This window comes from Cololabis saira, chromosome 12 (genome assembly GCF_033807715.1).
Source record: "Cololabis saira isolate AMF1-May2022 chromosome 12, fColSai1.1, whole genome shotgun sequence".
In the NCBI taxonomy this organism is placed as follows: Eukaryota; Metazoa; Chordata; class Actinopteri; order Beloniformes; family Belonidae; genus Cololabis; species Cololabis saira.
Window position 1 is genome coordinate 10,497,390 of NC_084598.1, and position 17,359 is coordinate 10,514,748.

The 17,359-nt window shown below is 39.8% G+C and overlaps 1 protein-coding gene across 3 annotated transcripts in view; it reads left to right on the forward strand.

Annotated features, from left to right (window-relative positions):
- grm4 (glutamate receptor, metabotropic 4) overlaps nt 1-17,359 on the forward strand; it is a 250,271-nt gene that overhangs the window by 204,112 nt on the left and 28,800 nt on the right. For all 3 annotated transcript variants that reach the window (XM_061735446.1, XM_061735449.1, XM_061735448.1), the window contains one exon: nt 11,786-11,986. In XM_061735446.1, the coding sequence (XP_061591430.1) occupies nt 11,786-11,986 (201 nt within the window). The remainder of the gene's footprint in view (nt 1-11,785; nt 11,987-17,359) is intronic.

The following is a 17,359-nucleotide window of genomic DNA, read 5'->3' on the forward strand; positions in this document are numbered from 1 at the left end:
TGTTCTCAAAGAGAACTATGCAGAACTGAATTACACCGAAGGGGTTTTGCTGACTGCACGCTGCCTCTGTCTCCCAGAAAAATGCTTTTATGCAGCTTGAACTTTTCTCTCTTTTTTTCAAACCAGAACTGAGCTGGCAACAGGAAAAAAAAAAAAACTATTTTGGGAATAAAATATGGATTAAAGTTTCCATTAGACAATTAGTAGCTAGTAATATGAGATGTGGAAAACTACAGTAACTTGTTGTACCTTTTAGTCAAAACAAAACAAAAAAACCAACATGTTTCTGCATTTTGTCAGCTCATATTCATAACGATGACAAAAGGTAAGCATGAGGCACTGAAGTGGCACAGCAAACGAGTAAGCAAAGCCAGGCAGTCGGACAATTAGTTATCAACTCCATTCAGAACATGTCCCATGGCAAAACAGAAGGATACTTCAAAACAATCCATACTTCTAGTAGAACAAGTAATGGTGAATGACATTTGCATTTATCAGTCATCATGGTGGCTGCTCTTGAGCTAAATTGCTGCAGCCTTTTTCGTGCTCTGAGGAGTCTCAGGGGGACAGTAATTTTTTACAGACAAGAGGTACAATCATTGCACTCAGAGCTCCCTGCAAGTACTATCACTATACTACCCTATGTTCCCTCTGAACACACATTAATTTCCTCTTCTCATTTCACATAAATGCTGTATCACAGCCCCTAAATGACTAGGAATGGGAATGGTTAAGAATTTACTGATTCCGATTCCATTATCGATACTGCTCATCGATTCGGTTCCTTATTGATTCTCATCCAGTTATATACGGTACAAATATAGTACAAATGACTTTGGTTGCATTAACCCTTTACTCTCAAGTATGCACCAATATTTTGCACTCAACTTCAACTAAATCAAAGATGGCTTAACCTGAAAAACAGGAACCCTTTTCAGATGAACATTGTGACAATAATACAATTGCAATGATCAACTTTTGGACATTAACAGTTTTTATGCGGAAAATATTTCAGAGTGTTGAAGATATTTCCCCGTTTGATGTGATCAAAGCTCTGAACCTGTTGTAACCAGCCCCCCAGTCTCGCGCTCAGAAGGTGTGCCGATTTTTTCCAGTGGCCAGCCGCGGTACTGCAACAAAAAATCCCATGGGTCCCAGAAAGCTTTTTTCCCATAGACCGCAATAGTAAAAGAGAAGCCTCTAAAACTGTTCACAGGACACCTCCAGCTGTAATCACCGACAATTACTAATCTTTGTATTCTATATTTTTAAGTTATGGACTTTATATCCGTCAAAAATGTTTTATAACGGCCAGAAAAGTCAAAGAAAAGTCTCTTTCTGGGCGTGACGTCACGGCCGTGTCGGTGCCATTGATGTGCCCCAGAGCATCATGGGAGGTGACTCAACTGCGCATGCTCTATGGGCCCGTGTACACGGAAGTAAACCAGGAAGTCCGAGATTTTTTCGGCACATGCGCTGGCTGAGCAGAATGCATTGAAATGAATGGGCGGCCATTTTGGGCACTGTATCCAGTTAATATTATAGATCCATGGTTGTAACCAAGCGCCAACCATCTCACTTTGCTCATGCAGGACTACGGTTTGCTGCAGTTCCTTGACTGACCGATAGAGGGCTGCTGCAAAAGCGAGTCAATCTCCATTGACTCCCATTTTAAAATGTCCCACTTTATAGCAGAAATAATCATATTTACAGCCTGGTTCAAAAACTGCTGGGATTGGTTTGTACCATTCCAGCAGTTTATATCAAGCATCCAATTTATTTCTAATATGATTATTTGGAATCGGCTCAGCCAATCGCTGAACGTTATCACTTCCTCATCTGTAATCGTCAAGCAACTATCTGTTTGTACGAACCAGTGTTATTTATTTATTTATTTATTTATTTATTTATTTATTTAGTTTCGTGCATGGTGGTCAATCTACACACTCATGACTGAAAAGGAGCAGGATGAAGACAAGTCTTATGTTACCTGCCCCTTATTAAATACCAAAACAAAAAGAACAGTCAATGTAACCAATATTTACAAAAATATACACTTAAATAGAACCAACCACAGATATTAATAATACTGCTTAATTCCCAGTCTATTCATGATCATATAACTTAAATATTTTATCTTTATACATTTTTTGAACCTAAGTAAATGTGTGCATTCCTTTAAATCATTTTGTAGAGAGTTCCACAGTTTTACTCCCACAACCGATGTACACATCTGCTTAAGAGTGGTCCTTGCATGCTGATGTTTGAAATTATATTTCCTTCTTAAGTCACAAGCAGGATTAAGCAGGATGGATGGTAATTTTTTGATTTCACCGTTGAGTCAATATAGCAAACTGTGTATCTGTCTGTAAAAGTCTGCAGATATTTCGGCGGGATTCGGCTGAAGGAGCTGTGAGCAAAGCTAGCAATGGTAACGTGCAGTGGTCACGTTCCAGAGGGCTTGCTGAGTGACATGGCTGCACTCTGCACGAAGGAAAACAGGCTTCAAAACTGGTCTGCAGAAATCATCCATTGTTATATAGTCTATGGTTACAACTAGCCCTAGCATTGTCCTTTTTCGTGAAATATTACCAAACTTTGGTGCGTTTCTGCCTCCATGTGATGTTGAAAACATTTTGAGCCAAAATACGAAGCGCGTACATGACGTCATCAGACAAATGCATCAGACGTTGGCAGAATCTTTAGGGGAATCGTTAGGCAGACGGTTGAACTATTCCACGGTTATCGAACTACTGGGAACCGGTTCTCGATTCTCATCTCTACACATGACATATCACACGTACATTCTTGGACAGCATGTAAACTTCTATTGGTCTTGTGACATGATATACTGTAAATATGAGCCATTGCAGGTTCACAGATTGTTCAAATTTAAAAGTCTTAATATGGAGGAATTAATAATTTTCAAAAAAAAAATGGAAAAGGATAGTACGATACATGTGTAGCTCTTGTTTACTCCTACATGTACATTACATGAGTGGGCTCTGGGTTCTGTTACAGTGTACTCTCGTACTATAAAACTTGTAATTAAATCTATTTCTAATTTTGGGTCACAGGACAGAATATTTAGAAGTAACTCATAATACTCAAATGTGAAAACTAGAAACTTAACTAACACCAGGTAAAGTGTGACCAAAACCCTGCAAGTGTTTTTTTCTTTCAGGTTTCAACAGAAATTTAAATCAACCACACAACACATCAGCCACAGATCACTTCTCACAGTGTATCATACATTAATTCAGTGCTCAATAAGCAGTCCTAAAGCCTAAGGCCGGCATCTAAATACACCCTACGTGGCAGGCCTGAAACGATGCTTGTGTACGGTCACGGTGTGACCAAAACCTCCAGGTCCGTTCACTCAGTGAGCAGGAAATAAAATAAAGCAAGGTTCCTTGTGCAAACTTGTTAACCCCACCAGTGTGGTCCGGTCCTGTATCATCCCCTTCTCCTCCACCAGAGCAGCTTGTTGCACCAAGTTACAGCTCAACTTCCACTTGTGTAATCAGGTGGACCCTCTCATCAACCTAACACGGCGTGAAGTCTTAAAAAATTATACAGTAGGCTACTCTTCTCTTACTCAACTGTTTCCCAGACATCCCAAACCAGCTTTTTTTCCTCAACTCTAGTTTCTCACTTCCTCGCCTGGAATTCCCATTACCTTCACACTACAACTCCCGGTACCTTCACCTAGAGCTCCCGGTACCTTCACCTAGAGCTCCCGGTACCTTCACCTAGAGCTCCCGGTACCTTCACCTAGAGCTCCCGGTACCTTCACAGACAGTCGGACAGGGAAACATCACGTACCAAATTGTAAATAAAATACATATTACTCATTTTTTACTTTTGTAAATATGTTTTAAAACTTTTACATAAACTATTTATTTTAATGAATGAGAACATGAAATAAAATTAATTATTTTTATAACCTTTTGTATAACCAACATACTTTTACTAAATGTAGCTTTTATACCATGGAAATATTTATATACCCGGGTTACACATGTAAAAATAAATATTTCCTTTTTTTTGGTATTTGAGATTATAATCCAGCAGTTAATGGCAAGTGGTGCAAATCTGCCATATTAACTTCAGCGTAGCATTTTTAATCGCTGGTGTCACAAAGGAGTCGGACCCTATTGTTGTTCCCGAATGCACATTTCAGTTTGATTCTAATCCATAACAATCTCAAGCTTGTACTATTTTTTTTTTTTAAATTGAATTCAGCAGACCTGATATTATTGTGAAATTTACTGAAATATTTATTGTCTCTCTTATTAAGAATTTAACCTTAGTTGTGTAAATGTCAGCAGCTTTAAACTTCACAACCTGATCCGCTCAGAAGTCACCGTACAGTCACGCAGCATTTAATTCCAACGAACCATGAGGCGTGTTTCCATTCCTCTGAGCTGAGTGAACAAGAAATGCTCCTTGGTGCCCTGAGCTTGGGAGAGGACGCAAATCGGTGTTAATAGAAAGACTGCTCAATACTTCATGACAGCTGGATTGATGCATTATTCATCATATGTTTACGATGAACTGATACGCTCTTCTTCAAATTACCCCTTTCTATATACCTATGCACGAAAGCAGGACAGGAAACAGTAGCTTCATTTGTCGTTAGCAGCAGTTCAGTTTTTGCATCCTAATGTTTTACAACACTTTAGCAGAATATGAACAATCATTTCCACTTAATAAAGCTTTCAGTCTGCTCAAGCAATGATGGCAGCCTCTAAAGGTGCACTGCCTTTTGTTGACATCATATCAGTGTGCGTTGTGGGTCACTGTTTGAAGCAAACTCGCTTGAGTCACTCAGACCCTGCAGACATGAGTCATCAGGGCTGCAGACACAGAAACACACCTGTCTGTCTGCTCAGGTCTTCACATTCCAAAGCTCAATGGAGAATTTTGAAGAACATATTATTGAGATGGTTCATTTCAGAATGATTTCTGTGTTCTGTGAAGTATCCCGTTTATAAGTTATGTCACATCCCCAAATCTTCTGTATCTCATTATGACCTAATGTGACACATGGATGTACCTGCACGTGCAGAGGAGGCTGCCTGTTCTGGTGAATTCAAGGCAGTAAGAGCAAGCACACCTTATTTAATATCCATCGCTTGCAGCTGCAATGATGAATTCAATCTGACCAACCATATCCTTGGAAGAAATGTTGGCAAACACTGCAGGCTTATATTCTCCCTGCGGTGATGACGCTCAATCTTTTTAAAAACAGTATTGTGGGTTGGGGTTGTCATGACTGTCCATTTTTAGTCATTTTAGTCATTTCTTTACAAACATTCATGCCCGAACAAGCAAAGGCAGACGTCATCCAGAGTTAGACTCAAATCACAGACTCATACTTTACTATCATAATTGTATTGCATGTTCTTTGACAACCTCATCATTTCAGTTTAATGACTTAATGTGACACAATATAAATGAATGTAAAAATATGTTTTAACGTGACTGGCATGGGCTAACCATCTCTATTATTGCTGATATATTCAAGCATCTGATGTATGACTGTAACAAGGTTTTTTTTTTATGTTGCAAGTTGTACAAATATGATGCAAAACCATGTTTTAGTGTAGTTGGCTACAAAAAGTTGATTAAGCATGAAATGAAGAAATGTGTCCTAAAATTACCGTTTTGAACTCTAATTAATTTAAGAAAACAAACTACATTTAAATGGCAATCATGTTTAAAGCAGGCATAAGTAACCCAATTATATTTCTATATATAAATGCAAAACATTATTGCCAGTCGGTGCCACAGACTGAAGCGCAACAGTTACATAACTGCACTAATCTGAAATGTCTGCAAAGTGTGCTCGAAGCAGGGGGTAATTTTTACAACATAACAAGCCAACCTGCAAATAAGCTCTGTGTTTACTGTCTGACACCAATAAAAGAACACATCTGACAACTCCCTACAATCCCTGGCGGTCTGTTCAATACTCTTCAGTGCAGAGGCTGTAGATTAGTATTCATAGGAAGCGTTGACGACAGCCGGTTTGTAAAAGACGCGGGATCCACAGCTCTGTTATATCAAGCGCACAGGTTATTCACTGAACAGTCTCAGCAGCAAGCAAATACAACTCAGCAACCACAAAAGGGAAAACTTTGATCAGTCACCACCTGGGCTGCTCAAACCGTGCCAAAGGTTGTCACCCAGTGAAATGGCTGAGTTTAGACATAATCTATATCTGAACTGCGTTGTTCTTGTCTTTCTGGACAGAGTATTAACATATGACTGGGTCTGACCATCAAACCAAGGGCAAGCTGCACATCTATGTGGACTAGATCACATCATATAATAAAGAATTTAGTTTGGAACTTAGTTTGGAACTTACAGAAAGGGAAAACATTTTGTAATACCTGTAGAGCCTACGTTTTAGAGACATTATATAGTCATCACTCCACTTTAAGGCAGCTAATAAAACAGAAATATACGTGAGCCTTGTGACAGCTGGAGTTTTATATGTGCTATATGCTTAGAACTGCCACACTTCTTCTTTATATCCTCACAGGAATCTCTGACTGCAGCCAATACCAATTAATACAGCGGGTTAAAAATGCACCAGAGCCGACGTGCATGCAGACTAAAGCTGCTGCTTGTAATAGACCTCTTGTTTATGCCTGGTATACTCTGAATACTGTATACTGCCTTCACTGTGGCACGAATATTGTTAAAAGTAAATACAAGCAATATTATCTTTTCAGAAATGAGATTATAGGTGTCAAAGAGGCCAGAAACACAGGGCAATTCTGGACAAAACTATAGAATCCATTGTCCTAGATACTGGCTCCGTCCATCTTTGATATGTAAATAAAACATCTGGAGATGCGGTGCAAGTGTGGCAAGATGGAAAAACATCTATGAAACCGCCATTCCAAATGGTATGAGACCGAACTGTCAAAATATCGAAAAATGCCCTTTTATTTTACATATTTGTGGCCACACTTATACACATGAAAGGGTGACTAATAAAGTGTGGCTCGTGTTCTTGTTTTGCATACTGTGGATTGTTTACCATCAGCACATTGCATGAAGGCATGGCAGGAAACGATAGCTTCCCTTTGTGGGCTGCAGTGGATATGGAACATGCACTCCATGTTTGATGTCAAGATGATGCAGAAGTCATACGGTGTGGGATGGAATGGTTTGTACGATTGTGTTTTTGACTGTGGACCGTACAAGTCAACAGCACTTACTTTATTGTAACACTTCATTGGTAATTTTTCTATTTAATTTATTTTTTCCAAAAATACTCAGAAGAAACAAAACTATTTCACGTTTTATTCTTAAATGCCTTCGATGATGATAAAGAACTGTGTACAAAAAAAAATAATTCTACTTGTTAGGGTCTGAGTGTAGCGTTTCAGCCTTGAACTCTCAGCATCACAAAAACAGAAATCCAAAGAAATAAATGAAAGTAAAGATATGTGGAGGCACTTTTATCAGCTTCTTTACTTCAAATGAAATGAAGGCAGGAAACAACATCTGCCTCCATTCAAAAGAGTACTGCAAAAGAAAGCATGTTTAGGGTTAGAGTGCTTTCAATCTCAGGCTTAGTTTTTCTACAAACACATCAAAAGGACCAATATTTAGATCCAGTGCAGGGGTTATTCCACAACATCAAAGGAAAATATTATGAGCGTTTATTTTTCTTTTCCAAAGGCTGACACGATTCACTGCGCTTGTAATGAAATCTTTGTGACGAGTGTCAGATATGGCACTTTACATCTGCCTTCACAATCAAGTCTTCTCAGTTCTGCTCAAAGTTGCTGATTTTAGAGGGCGGAGTCCGACTTTTGGCTCGGCTCCACCTCCCTCTTCTGAGGGATGGGTCTCGTTTCGGTTCTGTCACACAGCTTTGTGCAGCACGATGTGGAGCTGGGTGGAGACAAAGATGGAGAGAACGCTCCCATCCACAACATGGATGGGAGCGTTCAGACTCAGGAAGTGACTGGATTATGCTGTTGGAGTTTTTCTGGTTTGAAGTCACTTAAAAACAATGTCATTTAAAGCGACACTACGTAACTTTTCCACCTTAATATCATATTTCATTGTGAGTCATTGTGATGGTACATCAACTTCCAACAGGTTTAATGACACCTCTGTCATGGTCTGAGGGGTCTGTATCGCCTTCACTGGCACTATGTAACTTGGAGGAGCATGGTAGGAACCCTGCCACACTAAAAAACTACAAATCGTTACGACTTTGACTGCTTTACGGCATACGTCACTTCCCCCTCCTTCCCGATTCGCAGTCGAGACGAAAATGGGTGGGGCGTGGAGCGCAGAGCCGTTTTATAATAGATCCATGCACAGAGCTCAGAGCTCCTCAGAACCTGTTGCTGCGTTGCGCCTGCAGCAGCTCCACACAACAGACGTGGGGAAAAGATCCTAATGGTTTAACTTTTCACCGGTTTCCTGCTCGGAGGCAGAACCACGCAGGCCAAGTATCTGATATAACAGAGTGAAAGAGTCGTTGGCTCGCTTTGGATCGCGGCTGTAACGACCAAACACCGGCTTCCACACAGTAAAGCCTGAATTATGGTTCTGCGTTAAATCGACGCAGACCTACGGCGTAGGGTACGTGGCGACGCGCAACGTACGGTGCGCGTCGCCACGTACCCTACGCCGTAGGCTCTGCGTCGATTTAGCACAGAACCATAAATCAGCCTTAAACCACAAACACTCACGCAGACCGGGTCGGATCAAAACACGGGTTTTATTCCCCACTTCTCCAGCTAAACGCAGTTGCTGGCCAGCTCTCTGCGGTGCAATTAACCCCAATCTTCAGATAAAACTAGTTTGTTGAGGAAAAAATATTTACTCTTATTTGTAGCTGCAGAGGAAAAAAATAATCTCACAAGGAAAACAAAAATATTGCTCACGCCTCAGAGCCTCTTCATCATAATATAGCAGTCAAAAAAAAGAAAAGAAAAGTAAGAGGGATCCAAAACATGTACTGTATGTTGTACTATTATACAAATTTATTGAAACACATGGCTCTTCAGTAGGGATTTCATATGGATCCAGACCGTTAATAATCATTATTTTCTCCATATACTGCTCCCTGGCTTCCTTGTTTAAGGTATCCCGGTAAATCCAGTTCCTTTCCAGCAGTTTAACATCTTTTTTTTGCGTTCCGTCTGTTCACTTGGTGAAACAGAAAAGTGTCCGTTCTTCTCTCATCAAAACAAATGCATGCGACGGGACAGGAGTTTTCCGGCAGTACGCGCTGGTGCTCATTGGAAACGTAGTGTTCTTTCTGGTAAAGCACTACCGCTTTTGTCCAAAAGATGCCGCCAAACTCAGAAAAGCTGAAAGTTACGTTGTGCTGCTTTAAATAAAATAATTTATTTCCAATGTCTATTTGCACTAATTATAATGCTTTAATTATAAAAACTATTCCATATATATTAATTTTCGAGTTACTAGTTGGGACAGTTCCATCTATATAGAAAACAGACTGAGAGAAACTCAAAACTCCAACCTTCGCCTTCACTTAAACACCAACAAAACAAAGTAAAGTGCATGATATTCAACCGGAATCTACTGTACCATGTATCACCTGCCCTTTCAATATGTCCTCCCTGGACGGATCAGTACTCCAATTTGTCAATTCCTATAAATATCTGGGTGTGTGGCTCAACAGTTTACCCTCTTTTGACGTCCACATTAATACACTACTTTCTAAAGTCAGATCTAGAATTGTTTTTTGTTCCGCAATGAAGCATCTTTCACCCACAAAGCTCTGGTTAACATGACAATCCTCCCAATTCTAGATTATATAGTATATAGGTCTGCCTCCAAAACTCTTCTCAATAAGCTTGACGTCATCTACCACACCGCCATCCGCTTTGTTACAGGTGCTCCTTCTAACACCCATCACTGTAACCTCTACTCACTTGTCATCTGGCCTTCACTTCACTCCCGTAGACTGATCCTTCATCTACAAAACCATCACTGGAAGCATCCCTTCATATCCTGGCTCACTACTTAATATCAACATCAGTAATCTGAACCTACGTAACCTGGTCATTGCAGAAGCACGAACCTCCTTTGGCCAGAATTCATTTCAGTTCGCTGCTGCAACAAACTCTTCAACTTCACACATTCATCCCATTCTCCTCCTTCAAAAATACACTCCCAACATTAATCTGTGATCATTGCACATGTTTGTAACTCTTCCGGACCAGCTAACACTTTTTACTCATATTTTTTTTCTTTTATACATATCATGTTTGATTGTTTGTTTCACTGTGATTGTATGTGTTACGCTCTTTATGCTGCCTCTTGCCCAGGTCGTCATTGTAAATGATAAACTGTTCTCAACTGACTTACCTGGTTAAATAAAGGTTAAATAAATACAAATAAAAAAAGTAAGATTATCATTAATTCAAACACACTTGAAAGGTATTGCCTCTTGCACGTTAGTATAACATTCAAACCACAGCAGGTTAATGAACAATGGCATAGCTTAATGTACATTATATTGGATACACATCATAACAGCCCAGTCTCACAAGAAAGTGTGTATATAATTAGCCATTCGTTAACATGGCCAGTTGTGGTCTTTTTCCACTTATTTCGTATAGAACATCTGTTATGCCATTTCAAACCATCTGTAGGCACGTGCACAGTCCTGTGACAAGAACATGCACTGTTTTACATTCAGATGTTTCATATCAGGCCAGAAATAGGGATTGAAACTAAGCGAACCCTTATTAGTTTGATAAAAATTAATCGCTTCAGTAGGAACCTGGTGCCGCTAATCAAATGCATGTCAAATGTATGATTGACTGTAATGACTGGTTGTTGATGTATTTTATTTAAAGCAGAAGTGGAGTCCTGCTGACAATCTCTTTTCTCAGCCCGCCGTGTAGGGCATTGGCTAATAAGAGCATTATGCTGATAATTGAAACCTCGCTTGGCGATTAACACATTTCAAAGCATTAGAGCAACCCCGGTTATGATTAATATACACCTGTCATAATTGATTAAATTGCTACTGAAGGATGATTTGGCCTGTCTTGCCGCGTCTCCTCCTATGCCACTCTATCAAGCTTTGTGCACTTGATTAATGAATGTGAAATGGCACATGACTTTGAATACATAAACACTGAAAGATCATGTAAAGATCAATGAAGTGTGCCAAATGAAACTTCCCTCCTGGATCAAACCACATTTCTAAGTGCTATGTGCTTGCAAACCTTGAGCATAGTTTCATGATAACCTTAGGTGATACAAAAGCTTTTAGTTGCACAGCACAATGAAGAGGAAGGCGTGATGCTAAAATAGTCTGATTCATTTTGAGTTGGTTCATGCATTTTCTTTCACAAAATGAGAGAGGCAAGACACCGATTTGTTTTTTTTGTGAAAGGATATTCTTGACTGATATGTTGAAAAATGACATACAATTAGTTGTGAGTCATTGCCAATCTCAACATAAATATAGTGGGGAAAAAAAGAGGGTTTCACTTTTGAACAATCATGCTTCTTGAAAGGTTACCATTAGCTTGATCTTAAAGATCATCAGCTGGTGAACGTTGTATGGTCACAACCATATTCAGTGATTTATGTTTTTCTATTCTGAATATTCAGGCATATATTTACCCACATTTGAAATTGTATATTGTATAAATTGTAGATATAAAACTGTTCTAAAATACAAGGCTGCAGTGATGCAATCAGAAAAACAGCGTGAAACTCAGAATTTTTAATGTTTCTGTAATTATTGTTTTTTTTTTAGACCATGAGCGGATTGGGAAGGATTCGTCCTACGAACAGGAGGGGAAAGTCCAGTTTGTGATAGATGCCGTTTATGCCATGGCTCACGCCTTGCATAACATGCACAAAGACCTCTGCCCTGGAAAAGTTGGCCTCTGCTCCAAGATGGATACAATCAATGGTACACTGCTGCTCAAGTACATCCGCAACGTCAACTTTTCAGGTGAGTATTGCTATTTCTGTCTCGGTCAGCTCAAAGCAGCATGCATATCCATACAGGACAAATTGTCTCTCATTAACGTTTCTACTTGCAAATAAGAAAGAAAATTACATTTCAGGACATATATGATCCACATATTCTGTTTGTGAAATATAAACTATAAGATGAAATCAGTCTTTACTTTGAAAGCAACATGGGGCAGTTGTATTATTCTCTGGATATTTGAGTGATGGTATTCAAGGTGACCTGTATGTCCAACTCTGAGGTTCATCAGTAGTCTTGTGCAGGCTTTATAAGGCTACAGGGGTCTCCCCTCCCGTGACACTGAATGTAAATTATTACTTGGTGATAGGAATCGCGGCTTGTGAGGCTTCCTGCCTTATCCTGTCAGCTCTGCATGGCCAGCACAAGAAAACTCCATGTCCTGGCTCCTGAAGAGAGACAAAAAACAGTTAACAAGCACAACGGATGCAAACGTGACTAATTTTCCTCCAGGTGTTTGTTTAAGAACTAAAATAGATTATTTTTTGTCTGGCAAGTATGATACACAGGTATATCTGGACACAGAGACGGTCATATGTAAGTTATGTTTATGTGCACACAACTCCAATCACGCAGCATCCTGACATTCTCTTTAAAAGCTGTAACCTTTTCTTCCTAGCATTCAGGTCTAATATTTAAACCCTTTATTACTTTAACTTGTCTTTATTGAGATTATTAGAGGTTTGAATAATTGTTGAACATCTGCCAGACTGCTGACACCTGCAGATGTGACTCCTTTGTGACCCTGACATGTCTCATGACCTTTGGGGTAAGTTGTTTGTTAAAGTCAAAAGAAAAACAAATGCTAAACAAACAAGATAAGATTAACTTATACATCAGGATATTCTTTCTGCCTCAACTCTGAAATGACTTATCCAAAAAGGTTGTGTGTATTGTCTTAGTCCCAAAAAAAGCTAAGACATGCAAAATTACTACAGATGTGTCAGAATAAAGATGTGCTTTACTGTGTCAGAGTAAATTAATTTGAAACTCAGTAGAAAACTTAATTTTTTCATCTCTCCCTAAAAAAACAGTTTGAGCACAAATGACCTTTGAATCATATGGTAGAAGCAAATTTCATTTTAGAATTTGTAACTCAATATTTGATGAGTAAATGTGCAGGAGTATATGTTAAAAAGTGAAACTGAGCAAATTTAAAGATGTTTTAATAAAAGGTATGTCCAGGTGGGACCACTAAATGTGCCATTTGGGCCAATTTTGGCACCATCTGATCTTTCTCTGCCACCAGACTGGAACACTAATTGTATTTTACTGATATATCACTATGGTTCTTCATTTCATCCAAATACAACTGTTTATGACCTATTTTGAAAATTCACTCACACCTACAGTATATACATTTTCCTCATAGATGTTCCCGTTCAAATAAGACCTTGCATCAGAAATTAAGTTTGACTCCAACCAGAGCAGCTTTATTACTAACAAAATTATATGTAAAATATATACAGACAACATGTAGAATCAAAAAACAGGAACACAACAAATATTTCTAATAATTATTTACAGTTCTTCACTACTTCAGTTTCTGTGAAATACTAAAAGTTGCAGAAGCACTAAAGTGGATATGTGCTGTTTTTTGCATTTTTCCTACATATCCATATAATTGGTTGGGATTTGAGTTATGTTTTGTTTGGGTGGCAGTGTTTGGCAGAAACTTTTAGCTGAGTTTCTACGTGTTAGTTTTGGTGGTCCCCAGGACGGGCATGGATTGTCTGTACCCAAAAGTAACTTGCACTTGCCACTGATCCGGCTCCCCAACAGATGAGTGCAGGTGTGATTGCACTCTCCACAACGGACGAAGATATTCAATATCTTGCGGCAAATGCTGAAGGACCTAAGCTTCCCTAAGAAACAAAAGTCAGCTATATCTTCTTTATAAACGGCAATGTTGTATCTCCAGTCCAGTCTGTTGTCCGGGTGAACACCGTGTCACGATTTAGAGATTGCAGCAGGGAGAGGAGGCGTCAGGAATGATTGAAAAAGTAATATATTAACCAAAAAAGCAGCTAGGCAGAGATTCCAAAAATATAAACCAAAAAAAAACTTAACTCAAAACAGAACTCGGGACAACTACACGAAAAACCCAGTTAGCGTTATTTCCGCATAGATAAGAGTGAGTTTGATGCTCTCTTTAACAAGTTTGGTCCTGGATCAACAGCAACCGTCAGAGCCGTTGGTCCCGGTGAAGCTGCAGTCTGTCTGCAGTGAGCAGCACTGACACACCGGGTCGGAGCGGATTTGGTCATGATGTTTAAACTGTGTTTTGTGATAAGCACAGTTTTTAATTATTTTGCGTTGGATTGATGTAGCAAATAAAATCGTTGGGACCATCCATCAACCATCAGATACGTGTTTCACATGAGCAGTTCAGGTTAAAACGGCAGTCAAATCAGCAAAAATGTCAGTTTGCTGGATGAAATATATTAATTCCTGATAAAACAAGTGTGTTAGTGCACAGCTCTGCTCATGGACGCATGGGAATGAGTGTACGTTTGTGTGTACACGAAAGTACAATCTGCATTGAGGGTTCTTGCTTCGGGAATCCTGGTCTGTGATTGGACACTGCTCATTTGCATAAAGTTCAGATTTTTCAACTTCAAATTGACGCGCTGCATCTGCTGCATCTGCTGCATCTGCTGCATCTGCTGCTTCTGCTGCCTCTGCTGCTCTCGCTGCTCCCGCTGCTCTCGACGCGCGTTTTCATAGAAAATGAATGGCAGCCGGCTGCCTATGATGCCCCGTGACGCTTTCAGTGTGAATGCAGGGTCAGTCTCTTGTCCATCACTCATACAACCCCAGAACTGACAGCAGTCATCTGAATATTTCTGCAGATAGCAGGAATAATACTTGTTCTGGAGGTCTGAGGTGTACAGCATGAAGTGGAGTGGTGAGAGTACAGTTCCCTGTGGTACTCCTGTGTGTTGAACACCTGCTCAGACACACAACCAGTCAGTCTCAGAAACTGTGTTCTGCTTGTCAGGTAGTCAGTAATCCAGGTGATTGTGGAGGCATCCACCTGTGTCTTCTGGAGTGTCTTACGTTATAATATAGGCTGGGGCATTGTTACTGTAGATGCACTGGAGAAATGTAAGAACATGATCCTGACAGTACTGCCTGGTTTGACCAGATGACTGGAGGTTTGTTGAAGCAGGTGTATGATGACATGTTAAACTCCAACCCCACAATGATAAGCCATCTGCAGTGGGTGCCGAAAGGTGCTTGTTTGCTTATTCAGGTGGGCCAATAAAAGTCTATCCAGTGCTTTCATGATGTCAGATGTTAGGGCTACACGTCTATAGTCATTAGGATAAGATGAATGGGGTTATTTGGTATTGGAACAAGGCATGATGTCTTCCACAGCACTGGAACCTTCTCCTGGCTCAGGCTGATGTTGAAAGGCTGTTGAATCCCACACACCTGGTCCGAACAGGCTTTCAAGACTCTGGGGCTGACACCAGCTGGACCTGCAGCCTTGTTCCAGTTCAATCTCTCCAGTTGTGTCTTCACCTGACTAAATACAGACAGGTGGGAGGGGGAGGGGGGCCTAGCATCTCCTGATGTGGTAGGAGATGATGGAGCAGCAGCAAGATCCATGACTGAGGTGGACGATGATGGCTGAGGTGTGACAGGGAATCTGCTGCAGGTCTGGAGGGAAGGGGAGGAGGCTGCTGGGATTATTTCAGAATTGAACATGTTGACGAATGTGTTGGGTTCATTGGCTCTGTCCAGACGTCCATCTAACTGGCCCTCCTTCTGCTTGAAGCCTGCGATGCAGCTTTCTCCTGTAACCTCTGTGTTGTCTCTAATCTTGACTTTCAGTTGTCTGTAACATCAGTGCAAACTATCTTATTTCTGCTTCACTTTGACAGATAGTAAATCTTAAATACTTACAAAAAAAATAGTTGGTCATCAATTAAGATCAAATAAATTACCCCATATCAGAAAATCGAGGACAGTGTGAAATGTACAAAAAACAAAGTGCGATTCTTACCTTACTTTACTTTTCTTTCATTTGATACAGTTTAAACCAGAGATATTTCAGTGATATTATATTATATAATATATATATATATCGGGGACAAGTTAGAACGGCGTGAAAGCCACTCAATCACCCATATCCTTCTTCTTCAGCCAGGCCTATGTAAATGTTGCTAGATATTTGCATTGAATAGATGAAAAATGCGTGGACGTCCCTGAAGAAGCTGTCATCTTGATGGCAGCATTTGCCGCTCTGAAATCTCAATATATTTTTCTGCATTGCCATGACAGGAGAGTAAATTAAGTTTGCCAAGGGCACAAGCCCAAACTATCACTGAGCCTGACTTTTGGACTTGTTGCTGATAACAGCCTGGGTGATCCTTTTCATCTTTCATCTTTGGTCTGCCACACAAAGAGTCAAAAACCCTGAAATACAGATTAGTGTGAGCACAGAATGAATATGTTTCCATTATGTCATGGTCAGTCACAGCCATGCCCAAAGATCTGTGCATCGCCTGTGGACAAGGTCAACTTAAGACTTCTTTTTTCCAACAGTTAGGTTTTAACTTGTATGTTTGAGTGTACCTTTGTATTGTTGTGTGCTTGAAAAGGATTCCTCAAAGGGACATTTTTGCCCTGTGGTTATATCATCATTGATGAATTATATTTATTGATGCAAATCCCTGTGAAGGATAATGTGTCTTTTGTAATGCCAAAAAACCTTAAACAGCATTTTTTTTTCTGTAATCCATCTCATATAGTTTTACTCCTATTCATCTCCATCAGCTACTTTTGAAATTATAATAAAAATCATAAAGGATCCATTTTCAGCAAGAGAGTGCAGAGTGATACAAAAAATTAGGAGAGTTAATACTAATAATTAATCATTCAGGATTCTATGAAAGTATTACTATACCGTAGCAACAAGTAGAGTTAGCACCCGAGTTTTAATAGTTTTGAATTTCTTAATAGTTTCGTTTAATCTTTTTTTAATTTTAGTTTGAGTTATTTTTAGTTACAAGTGTGTGGCAGGGTGGAGGAGCAGCCACTCAGGTTGATTGGGGACAGGTGTGTCCCATCAACCTCTCCACCCTGCCTGCCTTCATAAGGCGTGGCTGCACAGGAGCTCGGGGCTGTTGGAGAGGCTGGCTGGAGCTGCTGGTGCATGTGTGTCTGTGTGGCCTTATACAGTTTAAGGGCGCACGTGAGATTCTGGGATGACCAATACACCAGAGACAAACGGTTGTGAAAATACAAATTCTTATTTTATTTAATGTCTATAAAAACCAGGATTCTTGTTAAAAACAATACAATGTATAACACAATCACATCTCC